Here is a 17,988-nt window from a genome sequence, read left to right as displayed (position 1 = left end):
GAGTGAGTGATGCCCATGGACATACCACCAGAGGGAGCTCATCTGACCTCGTTCCCCCAAAATTTGGCTCAAACATGGGGAAAAATGCATTCTACTATGCTGCCACCAAAACGTGGAATGCCGTGGAAAAGCCATTAAAGATGTCGCCTCCGCTGTAGCGCTGTCGCCTCACAGCTAGACGGTCCTGGGTTCGACTCCCACCGGGGACGCTGGGGGCGTCTCTTCTCCTCCGCGTCTCTTCTCCCCCCATACCCTAGGTGGGGTTAGCAAAAGGGCCTACTCTGTATGGAGTTTGTATGTTCTCCCCGTGTCTCCTAGGGTAGTTAATACCCTCACAAAAACATGTAGTAATCCTGGTCGCTATAACGCCTCCCCCATGACAGCCGGGGCGCCTGATGGAGGGGAAGGGAACTGTTTGGAATAACGTGTTATAAGTCCTACCGGGGAAACTCCCCCCTGTCAGGTGACAATAAGGTCAGTTGGCTCTCATGCATTGAAGGAAGCATGAGCTCGGCCCTGGGCTCCCTAGGCTGTGGGGGGAGTGTAACGCCCAGGATCACTTAGATAATTGGCAACAGGTGAAAAATGGTTACAAAATTGTGGGATTAAAAAAATATATATAGAAAAAAAAAATGTCGCCTCCCTTCGGCCATTTGAAAATAGCCGATCTACAAGCTCACAATGCGTCGCATCGTGAGCTGCTATTTTCAAAAAAAAATTATACATTTGAAAACTTCTGCATAATGACTACTTTCTACTTTTGGTACTTTAAGTACATTTTGATACCAATACCAATCACTGACCTGCAGTATATCTCTGCTGTTTCTGATTCCCTCCTCGGTCCAGAGCGTGATGACCCTCTCTGGACTGGTGCTTCCGGAGCCATCGTCCAGCCGGCTCAGCAGCCTCTGTCCCACCGTGGCCGACAGGAGGGAGGGCGAGGCGGAGCGCGCCGCGCCCTCAAAACCCCCCTGCCTGGAGGCGGACCGCGCCGCGCCGTCAAAACCCTGTGCCGGGAACGACAGCGTGGGAGGAGAGAGAAGATCAAACATCTAGAGGTGGGAATTCTTACAGCTCTTTACGAAGCGTTTAACCCTTTAAAGGACGACTTCACCCATTTTCAACCTATCTTCATATAATAGGTCCTCACTAATGCTCCTGATGAAATGGTGTCATTTTTTTCTACTCAGTCTGTGTCTCATAGGAGGACTGTGGACACTTCAGAACCCCGCCTAGCAGTGACATCATCGTTAGGAAGTTTTTTTTTTCTTCTTCAATATTTACATCTTCATTTATTTTTATTTTTTACGTGAGAACAATGGCTTCCATTACAGCATGCTAACTTCCCAGGAATAGAAATCCTGTAGTTTCAATTATCTTGGATTACCCCTCGATGATGTCACTGGTAGACGGGTTTCTGAACTGTCCACAGTCCTCCTCTGAGACACAGACTGAGTAGAAAAAAATTGTGACATATTATCATGAGCATTAGTGAGGACCTGATGAAGATAGGTTGAAAGTGGGTGAAGTCGTCCTTTAAGACCGGGAACGCATCTGTGTGTCATTCTTTGGCTATGGAAAAATAGCAGATATACAAGCTCGTAGCGCGGCACCGAATGCCACGCTATGAGCTTGTAGATCTGCTATTTTCTTGTTTTAAATCGTGAACATTTGTACAAATCTTTGAATATATATATTTTTTCAAAGCGAAAATGTTTAACTCAAATCTTTGCTTCTGGGGATTTGATGTCTTCTAAATCCTAACAGTTTTTTTTTAAACGTTGTTATAAATGTTACTATTACAGTATATCAGTGGTTCTCAAACTTTTTTCATGTCAAGGACCCCCAAAATGATATGTATTTGTCTGCAGACCACCCCCCCCCCACAAATTGTCACGATTTTTCAAAAATAGCAGATCTACAAGCTCATTTTACCTGGCAATTAATTGTCGCTCAAATAGTTGCGATTAACGATTTCATTGTGTTTCTGTCATTGAAACATTGTTTCCAACACATTGTTTTGGCCTTTTAGGCTTCGTAAACAAAAGGTGCACCGAGCAGATATGACAAATAACATACATTATTTAATAACTTTATACTTTCAAAAACAAACTATCTACAAGCTCAAAACACGTCCCATCGTGACGTGTTTGGAGCTACAGTATTTCCACTATTCTTTTAAATGTTTGAAAATGTCAACAACTACATCTCAGAGGCAAACATTATACTTTTACTCCACTACAATTATTTGAAAACTTTTGTTACTGGTTACTTTGTAGATTTTGATTATTATTAATAATTTTTATTATTAATTAATATTAATATATATATTATTAATGATTATCGAAACACACATTAACCATTTCTGTATATACATTTCGGCCATTTGAAAATAGCCGATCTACAAGCTCGCAATGCGCACTGAACGAGTAGGTACAGCATGGATAAAAATAAATTGTAAAAAAAGCGATCTGCAAGCTCACAACGTGTCGCCGTGCAGCGCGTTGTGAGCTTGCAAACTGGCTACTTTCGCTACTATAGAAAACATTTCAAAAGCACAAGTTCTTCTGAGTTCTATACTATAGGTTCCCAGAAAATAACTAGTTAGCACTGTATACCACCTCCTCCTGATCAGGGTCCACACGAGGCTCTGAGAACTTCTTCTGAAGCTGAGCCATGGTGTGAAGAAACCAAATCCAGGACCTGGGAGCTACGTTTCACCACACGACACGACACGGCTCACACAGCTCTTGTACTGAAAAATAGTGGGCTGTAGAGATCTAGTATATCTATAGGTTCAGATCCAGAGGTCTGTAAGATCAATGGGTTCAGATCCAGAGGGCTGTAGTAGATCTATAGGTTCAGATCCAGAGGGCTGTAGTAGATCTATAGGTTCAGATCCAGAGGGCTGTAGTAGATCTATAGGTTCAGATCCAGAGGGCTGTAGTAGATCTATAGGTTCAGATCCAGAGGGCTGTAGTAGACTCCACAGATGGTGGTTTGTCTGGGAGCTGGAGGAAGGGTCCAACCATCTAGTGGTATAGATGATAACTTACAGTAGATATCTCCAGTTTACAAATACAAAGACAGAAACTCTATAGCTCCAGTTGTTCTATATATATATACGCCCAATACATCTCTGTGAGATTAATCCAGTCCAGAGTTGCACAGGAACTGTCTGTCTGTTAACTGCTGTAGAACTTGAAGAACAATGTACAACACAAGCACCCATAACTTCTCTCTCACCTCACACTCACACACACACACACACACACACACACACACACACAGCTCAGAAGGTTTAACTCTCTCTGCATTCATCACACTGGGTTCCCACACACACACACACATAGATTATATGGACCAAAGCAATTTCACACAGACTTTGTTTTTCTGTTCGATGCTGTTAACTGCTAATCTGGCTTAGGCTGCTTTCTACTGGATTTATACCACGCAGCGTGCACACACACACACACACACTAGAGATAAAAAAGTTTCTAGTGTTTACAGTGTGTTGATTTCAGGGGCGGCCTTAGTGATCTGGGGGCCCGTTTCAAGAGCTAATATGTGGCCCCCTATGCACCCCCCCAGCCCCAGAAAAAAAAAATATATATATATATTTTTTTAAATAAATATTATATAAAATAAAATATAATAAATAATATATATAATATAAAATATATATATAATATATAATAATTATATATATAATATATATATATTATTATATATATTATATATTATTATATATAATAATAATATATTATAATAAATAATATAATATAAAAACAGTTTATTTTATAAAATAATAATAATAATATTTGAAAAAATATATATAATAATAATAACATTTGAAAAAAAATCTAAAATTGTATTTAGAAAAAAAAAAAAAAAAATCTAATTTCTTTTTTTTTTTTTTTTTCCAAGAAAATTCGGGGGCCCCCTGAGGTTCGGGGCCCGTTTCAATTGAAACGGGTGAAACATAGGAAAGGCCGCCCCTGGTTGATTTCGTTGAAACTACAAGCTCGCGACGCGTTGTGAGCTTGTAGATCGGCTATTTTCAGCATGCAACCAAATGTAAAATCATCCATTACGACGCCATCAATACATACATTTTAGTCGACTAAATCAACTGTAGATTTAGTCGACTATAATCTTATGATATTTAGTCGACTAAAACTAGACAAAAACATTTCAGATGACTAAAATATGACTAAAACTAAATGGAATTTTATTCAAAAGACTACGACTAAGACTAAAACTAAATTTGCTGTCAAAATCAACACTGATTGTAACACAACGTCTCTCCGGAGTTTCATCTAAATATGTATAACTCTTGTCCTCTGACCAACACAGATGAACAGAAGACATGTTGGGTCATGTTCATGTAGGGAAACGAGCAGCATTATGATGGAACAACAAACCAGTGCTTCTCAAAGTGGGAGTCTGGGGACCCCCAGGGGGTCCTTGAGGGGCTTCCAGGAAGTCCCCAGCAAAATAAATAAAAGAGTTCATACAGCATCAAAAAATCTAATACATCCGATATTTGAAAATATCCAATCTACAAGCTCACAACACGCCGTGAGAGCTTGTAATGTAATGAGTAAATGTACTTAGTTACTTTACACCACTGGTACCAAGTAATGTCTCCCTCTCTCTGTATTCAGAAGCTAAAAGTCTTGTCTTGTGTGTGTGTGTGTGTGTGTGTGTGTGTGTGTGTGTGTGTGTGTGTGTGTGTGTGTGTGTGTGTGTGTGTGTGTGTCTGAACAAGTGACACAGGCAGCATTATGACGATGAAACAACAATCACCTGAGACACAAAAGTGCTCCCACAGGAGTAACTTCTGCGTTTGCTGCTGCTCCATGTTAACAGGCCACAGCCTGTGATCAGCCCTGATGTGCAGTACATTCTGTCAGTATGCACCACTCACTACTTCTATCACTATTTCTATCACCATGTGTGTCAGTATTCAGTACTTTGTGTCAGCATGTCCACTCTGAAGCAGCGTTGCCAGGTTTTGCGAGAGAAATAAGCAACCAGGTCTACGAAAACAAGCCCAGAAGAAGTGACTGTGTTAAGCCACATGAGCACTGTAAACCTGTACGCATCGGATATTTGAAAATAGCCGATCTACAAGCTCACGACGCGTTGAAAGCTTGTGGATCTGTTATTTTCAAAAAAGAATGACACAGTTGACACTTTTTTTTAAAAACATTTTAACGGCACAAATCTGGTGTTTTCAGATGGGGGTTAGGGACAAATACATATTAATTTGGAGGTTCTTGACATGAAAATGTTTGAGAACCACTGGTTTAAACAACATTTAGGAAACCAGTCCCAAATAAGCAACTACACTTTAGAAACAAGCCCAAAAAACTTAACAGAACAACAAGCCCAAAGTCTGCTTATAATAAGCAGACCTGGCGACACTAACTTGGAGCTACAGGGCCTTGCCCCACTGCATGCTGGGTAAAGCCACGGCTTAGCCCCGCCCATTCACTATGTATGTCACTTTTTTTTGATTGACAGCAGTTCCAGCAGAGCCTCCTGATTGTCCAGAGAGTTAATGGAAACACTAGGAACTGCACTTTGAGTTGGAATTGAATTTTTATCAGCAGAAAAATGCATCATGTTTGTAGAGTGAAGTAAATGAGTCTTGAAAGAGTCCTTTTGGGGTCGCTGATGAGTGGTTAACCCATTTTTAGATTTCTTTGGCTATTCAAAAAATAGCAGATCTACAAGCTCATACCTCATGAGCTTGCAGATCTGCTATTTTTGAAAAATCGTGAAAATGTGTGCAAATCTTTGAATATATATATTTTTTGCTATAATATCAGTGGTTCTCAAACTTTTTCATGTCAAGGACCACCCAAAATGATATGTATTTGGCCACGGACCCCCATCTCAAAATATGTTGTTCCAGGGACCCCCCAGAAGCAAAGATTTGAGTTAAAAATCACACCCAGTGTGAAGTGAGCGGTGTTATTTAGAAACAACAGTGGTCATCACAGTGATGGAAGCTCACTTTTAAAAAAAATGCTTTTTTGAAGTGCGTGGTGCTATTTATAGGTTATTATTTCATCATGCGTCTCGCTAGCCAATCAAAGCAAAGGGTCTGAATAGAGTCAGCCAATCACGGTACGGCGAAAAGGATGTGAATAGAGTCAGCCAATCACAGTACAGGGAAAGACGAATTCCCAACCCCACTTATAGGAGCGGCTACACCGCTCAAAAATGTTCGCTTTAAAAATATATATATTCAAAGATTCGCACAAATCTTCAAGATGTTTTAAAGCTCATAGCGCAGCACTATGAACTTGTATATCTGCTATTTTTGAATAACCAAAGAAATCTATACATAACACAGATGCGTTCCCGGTCTTAAAGGGTTAAGGCACGTACCACATAGGCTCTGGTACCTGACAGCAAGTCCCTGGTTCGATTCCCGGGCCCAGCAGACACCTTGCTGCATGTCGCTCCCCTACTCTCTCTACCTATCTCTCTACAACACTATGAACTAAACACAATGAACTACAACAATATGAACTAAACACAATGAACTACAACACTATGAACTAAACACAATGAACTACAACACTATGAATTAAACAAAATGAACTACAACACTATGAACTAAACACAATGAACTGCAACACTATGAACTAAACACAATGAACTACAACAATATGAACTAAACACAATGAACTACAACAATATGAACTAAACACAATGAACTACAACACTATGAACTAAACACAATGAACTACAACAATATGAACTAAACACAATGAACTACAACACTATGAACTAAACACAATGAACTACAACACTATGAATTAAACACAATGAACTACAACACTATGAACTAAACACAATGAACTACAACACTATGAACTAAACACAATGAACTACAACACTATGAATTAAACACAATGAACTACAACACTATGAACTAAACACAATGAACTACAACACTATGAACTAAACACAATGAACTACAACACTATGAACTAAACACAATGAACTACAACACTATGAAATAGACACAATGAACTACAACACTATGAACTAAACACAATGAACTACAACACTATGAACTAAACACAATGAACTACAACACTATGAACTAAACACAATGAACTACAACACTATGAACTAAACACAATGAACTACAACACTATGAACTAAACACAATGGCAAGAAAAGCCTGAAAAAAAATCACTTGAGGGAAAAAAAAGAGTCCTGTTTCATTTACAGGTTGTTAGTTACATGTAAGTTAAAGGGATAGTTCACCCATTAAATGGCTTTTTTTCTATCGATTAGTCACCCCATGGAGATATTTTTTTTGTTTTTGACGGTTCCGGTAGGAGACACAAAGAGTCTCCTTTGTGTCTCCTACCGGAACCGCTGCCTACCGGTCCGCTGGTCGTCAGATTATTAGCTTAGGAATGAGACAAAAAAAGAAAAATAATTACGTTTTCTTGTGTTATATTGATGTTTTGACAAAGTGACAGAAGAAATATTCTCAATAAAGTACCTTTTATCCCCCCCCCCACTTTATTTAACCCCACCCCCTCCATTTACGGTAATCATTGTGTATTTATTGTGTGTTAGGGGTTTTTGAACCGAACCTTCCAGCCAAAAGAGCATGCTCCACAAACCACCCGGTGGACCAATGGTCCTCCTAAAAGGTCAGAATGCTGACCACATGGACCACAGCACATCCTGGGCTGGGTCTCCATGGCAACGGGCCCACACTGTTAAAGTGTCTCTCGTGTCTCTCTGGACTGAACTGATGGGTCCATACACGGGAGAGAGAGAGAGAGAGAGAGAGAGAGAGAGAGAGAGAGAGAGAGAGAGAGAGAGAGAGAGAGAGAGAGAGAGAGAGCAGAAACCCCCTACTTCTGGGGGTCCCTGGAACAACATATTTTGAGATGGGGGTCCGCGGCCGAATACATATCATTTTGGGTGGTCCTTGACATGGAAAAGTTTGAGAACCACTGATATAGCAACATAAGTTCTTCAGAAAACTGTTAGGATTTGCACACATTTTCATTTTTTTTCAAAAAGCTTCTATATCTGCTATGCGAGAGAGAGAGAGAGAGAGAGAGAGAGAGAGAGAGAGAGAGAGAGAGAGAGAGAGAGAGCAGCTGCTGCAGAGAGGCGCAGACGATTTGAAATGTGTCTGATTTGCATTGATAATAATAAATTGCTGTGGGTTTTTTAACTGGTCAGGATGTCTGGAGGAAATGGTTCGGTCTTTGCCATAAAAAAAAGACGTACAAAACCGGCAACCTGTGATTTATTTGTATATTTTGAGTGTGAGTGTGAGTGTGAGTGCGAGTGTGTGTGTGTGTGTGTGTGTGTGTGTGTGCGGTATGTCCGTCCACTGTCAGAATAGCAATGCATGCAGCAGTGTAAGACTAAGCAGTTTGTTTCCTCTGGTGATCAAGCCAAGGACATTATACCCACGGACTGTTTGTTGGAGGGTTTCGAACAACTTGGGGATGCCCAAAGACGAGGCAGAAAGGCTGGCAAAGTATTGTGCTGTCTCTGCTGCCATATGTGGCAGAGCCGCCGCTACTTGGAGTGCTTGTTGTATCATGCGTGTTGTATCATATAGGACATATCCATGACTTTGTGAATGTAACCTTTACTGCACCTAAAATATTTGTGTCCCTGTATGCTTTCCCTGTGTGTGTGTGTGTGTGTGTGTGTGTGTGTGTGTGTGTGTGTGTGTGTGTGTGTGTGTGTGTGTGTGTGTGTGTGTGTGTGTGTGTGTGTGTGTCACTGACCTTGTGTAACGACCTGTGGTCAGAGGGTCGCAGGGGCGTGGAGGAGCAGACGGGGGTGGAGCCAAGGTGCTCCGCCCCCCAGAACACCTTGTGGAACTGGGCGAGGGTGACCCTGCCGGCGGCGCCCCCCTGTGACAACTGTCTGAACAGCACGTCCACGTCCTACATAGACACAACACAGTGTGACACAACATATACAGTACACACACACACACTCTGAGACGACGGTCTGAACAACCACTGTAGATCCTAGAACAGTGGTTCTCAAACTTCATAACTTTCAATATACAAGCTCATAGCGCAGCACTGAGTGCCACACTATGAGCTTGTAGATCTGCAATTTTTTTTTTAAATCATGAACATTTGTGCAAATCTTTTAATATATATTTTAAAGCGAACATTTGTAACTAAAATCTTTGCTTCTAGGGATTCTACAAATGTCTTTTTCATGTCAAGGACCCCCAAAATTATATGTATTTGGCCGCGGACCCCCATCTCAAAATGTTTTGTTCCAGGGACCTCCAGAAGCAAAGATATGAGTTAAAAATGTTCGCTTTAAAAAATATATGCATTCAAAGATTTGCACAAAAAATTTGATTTGCACAGAAATATTTGCACAAAAAAGATTTGCACAAAAACATAGCAGATCTACAAGCTCGTAGCGCGGCACTCTGTGCCGTGCTATGAGCTTGTATATCTGCAATTTTTTGAAAAATCATGAAAATGTGTGCGGATCTTTTAATATATATATTTTTAAAGCTAAAATTTTTAACTTAAATCTTAGCTTCTGGGGGATTCTACAAATGTCCTAAATCCTAACTTTTTTGAAAAAACATATGTTGCTATAATCAGTGGTTCTCAAACGTTTTCATGTCAAGGACCCTCAAAATGATATGTATTTGGCCGTGGACCCCCATCTCAAAATATGTCGTTCCAGGTACCGCCGCCAGAAGCAAAGAGCTGAGTTAAAAATGTTCGCTTTAAAATATATATACATTGAAAGATGTGCACACATTTTCACGATTAAAAAAAAAAAAGCAGATCTACAAGCTATGAGCTTGTAGATCTGCTATTTCTTTAAAAGCCCAAAGTATAAAATAATGGTCATAGCTCAAATCTAAAATGACACAGATGCGTTCCCGGTCCCTCCATACCTGTGTATTGAGGTGTTGCAGTCCCAGGTGTTGGCAGAGCAGGGCCAGGCCCTCCCTGTCCAGACCTCCGTCTTCTCCTCCTCCTCCTCCCATCTGCTCCCACGCCTCCTTCAGCTGCTCCGCTGTCACCTCCCCCTGAGGAGTGGGAGCAGGAGAGAGGAGCGGAGAGGAGCTGTTCTGTTGACCTGTCAGTATAGAGGAGAGACAAGATGGAAGGTCATTATGCTTTCATGATTATATTCACCTTTTTCCTGGCCACGCCCACTGTGGGCCTGGCCATGCCAACTGTGGGCGTGGCCATGCCCAGTGGGCGTGGCCAGGTAGGGGAATAGGGAAGTGCCCACTAACAATATTTCTACACGGAACACTAACACCACTTCTCCCAGAGAACATGGATCGTTTTGGTTATAAGCCCACTTGTTTCTATGATGAAAGAGTAAGTTAAAATGTGAATATATTTCCGTGGTTTTGTCTGCTCCGCGGACGCTATTGTTAAATTAGTTTCGGTTTGTTTCGAGGGGGAAAGATCGACGGACATGTGAATCCCGCCCACTACATTTGATTGGGTAAAGCGCGGCCTGCTTCCTGATCTGAAGGCACGCCCACTTGTAGCCCAGTGTGTACATGTTACGACGAGCCTTCACGACAGATTCTCACGCAGTGCAGAATCTGTTCTTGAGAGATTATGTTTTCCTAGACCTGGTTTGCTTGTTTCTCTCCCAGAATCTGGCAACACTGTTTTACGCCTCCGCCACCTTCCGCCTGCACATGGGACATATCTTCTTGTTGGTGGTGGTCTTCCAGTACCTCTCCACGCACTCGGTGTGGTAGGCGTGGGAGCACGGCAGCACGCTGAGGCGCTCGCCGTCCTCGTAGTCCTGGAGGCAGATGGCGCAGCAGTCCTCGTCCGCGGCCCGCCCGCCGTCCCCCGTCTGGTACAGGCGGACGGACAGCTTCTTCCTCAGAGGTTCCTTGTTGTTGCTGTTGCTTCTTCGGGCCAGACTGATCATGACGCTGCCGATGCCCAGCACGGTGAAGACGAAAAAGAGGCCGATGTTCGTCATGAGCGCCTAGTCGTTCTCTTTTCTCAGGGGGTGTGATTTGGCGTTTTTTCTTCTCGGTTGGCGAACGCAGATGGAACGGCTATGTCCAACTTCCAGCTTCCTTTTTCGTTCCTACGTTTTTTTTCCTTTATTCCTTTCTCTGCCCCTTGCCCCCTCTTCTCCCCGTAAAACTACGAATGATGGAGGAAAAAGGATCCCGACAAAAAAGGATCCCGCCCACTTTACTTCTTGACACCTGCAAACCTGCGATTCTGATTCTAATGAATGGAGTGATTGATCGACTGAGGTCTTTACTGACAGAACATCATGTGCACGACCATATCCTCTATCGAACCCTTCTTCTGCCAAAAAAGTCAAAAAACACAAGATAGTTGGAAAGTGTGTTTCATTGCACCGTGGTCCTTTAGTAGTGGTCTTCCACCCTCTCTTCGGTTATGTCATCAATGTACTATGTTGTACACGCCACGCCCAAATACGGAGTTCTGTGTCACGTCTTGAGTAAGGATATGCCCAAATATGGGCTTTCTGCACGGCCGCCCCCGAACTGTGGAACGCCCTCCCTGTCCACCTGAGAGCACCACAGTCGGTTGACTCCTTTAACACATTAACCGCCAAGAACGTAGTCCTACGGTCCGTTAAATCCAACTGTTAAGCGCCGAGACCGTAGCCCTACGGTCCACGGTCTTTTCGCGCTAAAAATTTCCGGGTGCACTTTCGTAATTTTTTTGATCCACTTCCGTTTCCGGTTTGATGACCGGAAACGGAATTATTTGGGATCCGGTTTTGACGATCACGTCCGCCCTCGTTCTACAGACGAAACTGAAACTCAATTCTCTTCCTGTAGTTTTTTCTCCTCGCATTTCACTGTTTAACGTAATCCGCTCTTACTACAACATGGATACCCCGTTTGACACGTGGTTTTCACTGGGAGATACAGTGGGATGTCGCGGATGTAAACAGACCGTGTACGGCTCAATCTTAAGGATTTTAACAAGATCTATGGCGACATGAAAAAAACAAAAAAACAACAAAAACACCTTGGCACTGGTGAGTACATTATGAGATTAACCTCTGGCGGTCGATGTGTTAAGAGAGGACTAAAGACCTACCTTTTTAACAAAGCATTTTTTTTAGCTACACTGGTTTTACCTCTAGGCTTTATGCCCCCATGTTTTAATCGTTTTGTTTCAGTTTCTTAGTTGATGTTTTATTTCATTGGTGTGATGTTGAAAATAGCCAATGTGAGCTTGTAGATCTGCTATTTTCAAAATATTTGTATACATTTTAGACAAATGATAACTTGTGAAACGGGACATTCTGCATCATGAGTACTTTCTACTTTTGGTACTTTAAGTACATTTTGATACCAATACGTTTATACTTCTACTCAAGTAAATATGGATTAACAGACTTGTACTTGTAACATTGTGTTTCTACATTGTGGTATTGATACTTTTACTTAAGTAAGTCAGGTCATAAATATGTTGGCTGTCACAAAGCGTCACAATGTGGCTAATGTCCCCCCCCCCCTCAAGTTAACCCATTCAATCCGGGAACATATCTGTGTCATTTTAGATTTGAGCTATAGCCATTATTTTATACTTTGGCTATTCAAAAATAGCAGATCTACAAGCTCATAGCGCGGCACCGAGTGCTATGAGCTTGTAGATCTGCTATTTTTGAAAAATCGTGAACATTTGTGCAAATCTTTGAATATACATATTCTTTTAGAGGTAGGGTAAGTGATTTTCTTTGGTTAAAATAAGTGTTAAATAGCTCTATATTCTGATAGTACTCATTGCTATAGAGTGTTTATGCAGTAACAGGAGTCTTCATGTCTCTCCGCCTCTTTATTATACAGAAAATGCATTTTCAGTTCAGTTTCAGTTTCATTTTCAATTTTATCCAATCAGGATAGAGAACTCAGTCAGGAAATAGATTAAACAAGTGAAATTGGAAGTGATGACACTAAGAAATGAGCAGACACAATTGGAACTGGAACACTATAAAAATGAAGCTGATAAATGGGTACTTTCTCCTGATTGGCTGAGATTTTGTCACCTACCTGAAAATGTATTTTCTGTTTATTAAACAGCTGGAGAGACGGGGAGACCCCTGTTACTGAATAAACACTCTATAGCAATGATTACTATCAAAATATGTGTTTTAACCCCCAAAAAATCACCCTACCTTTAAAGCAAACATTTGTAACTCAAATCTTTGCTCCTGGAGGTCCCTGGAACAACATATTTTACAAATGTTCGCTTTAAAAATATATATATATTCCAAGATTTACAAAAATATTTACTATAAAATAAAATAAAAGCAGATCTACAAGCTCGGTGTCGCGCTACGAGCTTGTAGATCTGCTATTTTTGAATAGCCCAAAGAAATCTTAAAATGACACAGACGCGTCCCCGGTCTTAATGAGGTCAGTGGTTAAAAGGAGAAACCGCTTCAAACTTCTATAATTATAACATAATTATCCTAAATAAATGCGTATTGTTATCGTAAGACCTACCTTGGGGTTGGTAATGTGTGTGAGTGCCGGGGTCTTCATCAGACTTCAGACTCTGCAGATTAAACATAACAATGGAGGAGATTACAATCAACGCAATTCTAACACAACTGAACGCACACCTTCAACACAAACCAGTGTTTAGACAAACACAGTGTATACGTGTGTGTGTGTGTGTGTGTGTGTGTGTGTGTGTGTGTGTGTAACTAGTCCGTTAAAGCTGGTTTGAACTAGCAGAGTGTGCTATGACAACGTGTGTGTAGTAGCCAATGAAGTGTGTGAAAGTAAGTGCTCCTGCAAGCGTGAAATTCGGAACATAGATAGTGTGTGTGTGTGTGTGTGTGTGTGTGTGTGTGTGTGTGTGCGTGTGTGCGTGTGCGTGTGCGTGTGCGTGTGCGTGTGCGTGTGCGTGTGCGTGTGCGTGTGTGTGTGTGTGTGTAATCATAACAGACAGAACAATAGAGTGACCATAAGGAATTCCAGCCAGCAGACATTATTTCTGCTGGACTGAACAGAGACAAGTCACAGTCCAGCGTGCACGCTCTCACGTGCACGCTCTCGCGCGCACACAGTCACTCACGCGCAAGCTCTCACATGCTCCCATTGCTGTGACATGCCCTCGTGTGCAACACATGCAGACGACTGTCAGAATGCAGACCTCGGCCGATAAGACCTACAAATCTGTCCAGTTTGAACATCTCAATGTTTCTCCTGGACCGTCCTAGACCAGGGGTCTTCAACGTTTTCACCCCAAGGACCCCTTAGCAGAGAGAGAGATGAAGCAGGGACCCCCACTTCATATTGTATAAACATTAATTGTGCTGCAGATTCTATTTTTTCACAGACTTGTGTAGCGTTGTGTTGGATTCATATTTTCAGACCGTTTTACCATTTAAACTCTCATTACTCTTTTTTCCCCCCTACAGGGGTAGGGGATGCTAAGGTTCAAGTGGTTAATGTAAAACATAAAAATCGTATCACACAAAGATTTGGTGGCCCCCCTGTAGTAACTCTGAGGACCCCCTAGGGGTCCCGGACCCCCCGTTGAAGACCCCTGTCCTAGACTAGAGGAAAGGTCACGGGGTCACCAAAATCACAATGTTTCACAATTTTTATCACAAGACTCCAGAGATGATGCGTATACCGATCGGCAGTGGTGTAAAGTAACATTTACTCAAGTACTGTACTTAAGTGCAATTTTGAGGTCTTTTTTACTTTACAGGAGTATTTCCAATTTTCAGTACTTTTACATCTACTCCACTACATCTCAGAGGCCAATATTGTACTTTTACTCCACTACGATTATTTGAAAACTTTAGTTACTACGGTAGTTACTTTGCAGATACAAATTATTATATTATAAAACATACATTAACCACTTCAGCCCTAATTTATATATGGGCTATTTGAAAATAGCCGATCTACAACCTCACAATGCTTCGCATCACGACACGTTGTGAGCTTGTAGATCTGCTATTTTCAAACATTTACTTTTGGTACTTTAACACATTGACTGCCAGAGTTTATTCATAATGTACTCACCCCTGTGCCAGCAATTTGCGTGTTTTTTAATTTTTTAATTTTGTAATTTTTCATTCAAATAAATTCTCTGATTGTGGTGTTAAGCACATACGACAGTTCCACCAGTAGAGAGCAGCAAATCCACACATTGATCACCTCGCTCGCCCCCTCCCAAACAGGCCCACGTCATATCCTGTCATTCACCGGATGTTATGTTTTCGACAAGCCCTGATCCGCTGAACGGCCTGAAAACGATGTGATACACGACGACGATGACTGTTAGTCACCCGGACCAAAGAAAATAGAAGTTGAGCTGTCCATTCGTTTTTTATACCGTGTGAAAAAATGTGTTTTTCCCTATTCTGGCCGAAAATGACCGGAGAAAAACAATGTGACCCGGAAATGATTTTTTTTTTTTACATCCGGCTCCGGGTGAGTGTGACGTAAGTGGAAAACGAAAGTGCTGATGAGAAATAAACAGAGCCGTGCGATCACAGATTAAACAATGAAAATTCAAAGGAACGCATCAATGCGTTCTTTTGAATTGCTGGCATTCAAGCGATGGATTTGAAAGAACGTATCGATGCGATCTTGGCAATCAATGTGTTAAGTTCATTTTTACACCAAAACTTTTGTACATTTACTCAAGTACATTTTTTATTCCGGACTTTTACTCAACAGAGTATTTCTACAATGCAGTATTGATACTTTTACTTACTCTTTGACTGCCCTTGACTCGATAACGTGTCAATAGCTACTTTGTCCAGTTGGCCGTCGACGCGTTGGACGCGCGTTCATTGTTTAATCTCTGATCACGCTGTTCTGCAATGAATCACTCTAAGTTTCAGGTTCCACTTACTTCACCCACCACTGCATCCGGTTTTATGACGCGATTTCCGTTTCAGTTTTTATTATTTTTTCCACAGTCATTTTCGGCTAGATTAGGGTTTTATACCGTTTTTCACACGGTATAAAAAACGATCGGAGACCTCCCTTTCTATAATCTATGGTCTGGGTGACGAACAGTCATCGCCGTCGTGTATCACATCGTAATTTTCGCCGATCAGAGAATCTCAGACCACTTCACATCCGGATTCATGTATTTGACTATTGCACTGGCTGTGAACAGGGCCAGTGAGTGATTAAGCTGATCAAGCTGGCTATGTGCTGCTCTCTAGTGGTGGGTGATCGTATGAGTTCAAAAGTCCAACTTGGACAGTTTATATGGAAATTAAATACCAAAATAACAAAACAAAAAAACACGAAAATTGCTGGCACTGGGGGAGTACTTTATGAAAATACTCTGGCAGTCAAAGAGTTAAGTAAATAAATGTGAATACTTTTTCCACCGCTGGCGATCGGTGTGTGAGCTTTGGACAAAATCTGTAGTAGCAACAAGTGCATCCTTTGCACTACTGTTTTGTTACTGTATACATTGTATTTGCACATACATGAAAAATATGTGTTTTACATATGTTTTTCAAGGACCCCCATAACTCTGTGAGTGTACAAATGGAACTAAGCGCGTCAAGACAATCCTGCCGTTTCTTATCAAGATGTGTTGGACATAAACAGACGGACGGACGGACGGATGTCATTACAGAACTATGGTTACGTTTGTTACCAGTGGTGTAAAGTAACTAAGTACAATTTTGAGGTATTTTTTTTACTTTACTGGAGTATTTCCAACATTCAATATACTTCATCTCAGAGGCCAATATTGTACTTTTACTCCACTACTATTATTTGAAAACGTTTAGTTACTAATTACTCATAGATTATTACAAAACATACATTATCAACTTCAGCCCTATATACACTTTGGCTGTATGAAAATAGCCGATCTACAAGCTCACAACGTGTCGCATTTCAACGTGTCACAATTCAAAAATAGCAGATCTACGAGCTCATAGTACGGCACAAGCTTGTAGATCTGCTATTTTTTTTAAATCTTGAAAATGTTTTACTCAAATCTTTGCTTCTGGGGGGTCCCTGGAACAACATATTTTGATGGGGATATGTGGGAAAAAGTTTGAGCACCACTGATATGGCAACAACAGTTTTTCAGAAAGACATTTGTTGAGACATTTGACAGTTACAAATGTAAAAAATATATATTCAAAGATTTGCACACATTTTCAAGATTTTTCAAAAAAATAGCAGATCCACAAGCTCATAGCGCGGCACTCGATGAGCTTGTATATCTGCTATTTTTTAATAGCCAAAGACATCTAAAAATGACAAATGTTATTCCACAATCTCCGAATGCTATAAAGTTTTTGTTCATCATTGATAAGAGCAGCTGAATGGACCTCCAAGTTCACAATGAGGTTGGAGGTCAAAAGGGGGTGGAGCCTGGAGTCAGCAAAACCAGCCAACTCCACCCACCTTTGGTGGAGTTAGCTGGTTTAGCAGAAAGTTTGAGGATCCAATGGAGTTAGCTGCTTCTGTCAGAAGCACTTTTTAACATTTTTCATTGGTTCAATATTTTTTTTACCAACACACAGACATAAAGGCAGTTCAATAGCACTGATTTATGGAACAAAATGCAAAATGGAGTTAGCTGGTTTCTGCTGGACAGCAATGTATGCTTCAATGATTTTGATTTCTATTTGGATACATTTGCGCGACTGTAAAGGACGGAAGCATGTGAACATTGTCTGGCTCGCGAGACTAGGGCCCACTTGAAAATCTCCAAAGCATTCGTGGCCCCCCCCCCCATCTATCTGACCACTTAACACAGCATTTAGTGAAACAGTTTGGATGACCAACTCTTCTTAAACGAACAGTGAGGACAGTGAAGACGACGGGCTCACAGTGGTGAATGAAACTCCTCTTGAATTATTGATCATGCTTTATTATGTAACTGTTCATTCAGCAAAGCCTTTTACACTGGAGCTCTGTGTGTGTGTGTGTGTGTGTGTGTGTGTGTGTGT

At 41.3% G+C, this 17,988-nt stretch overlaps 1 protein-coding gene across 2 annotated transcripts in view; it reads right to left on the bottom strand.

Moving 5' to 3' along the window:
* ninl (ninein-like) overlaps positions 1–17,988 on the bottom strand; it is a 110,858-nt gene that overhangs the window by 56,235 nt on the left and 36,635 nt on the right. For both annotated transcript variants that reach the window (XR_013934387.1, XM_080448567.1), the window contains exons 5-8: positions 13,535–13,586; positions 9,950–10,134; positions 8,796–8,957; positions 804–1,007 (exon numbers count right to left, since the gene is read on the bottom strand). Coding sequence is in view for 1 of the 2 variants with exons in the window: in XM_080448567.1 (XP_080304693.1) it covers positions 804–1,007; positions 8,796–8,957; positions 9,950–10,134; positions 13,535–13,586 (603 nt within the window). In the remaining variant the exon portion in view is untranslated. The remainder of the gene's footprint in view (positions 1–803; positions 1,008–8,795; positions 8,958–9,949; positions 10,135–13,534; positions 13,587–17,988) is intronic.

The sequence above is a fragment of the Gymnoscopelus braueri genome (genome assembly GCF_963280865.1).
Source record: "Gymnoscopelus braueri genome assembly, chromosome: 14".
NCBI classification, from domain to species: Eukaryota; Metazoa; Chordata; class Actinopteri; order Myctophiformes; family Myctophidae; genus Gymnoscopelus; species Gymnoscopelus braueri.
Note: the sequence above shows the minus strand (reverse complement) of the source record. Positions and strands in the feature narration are given on the sequence as shown.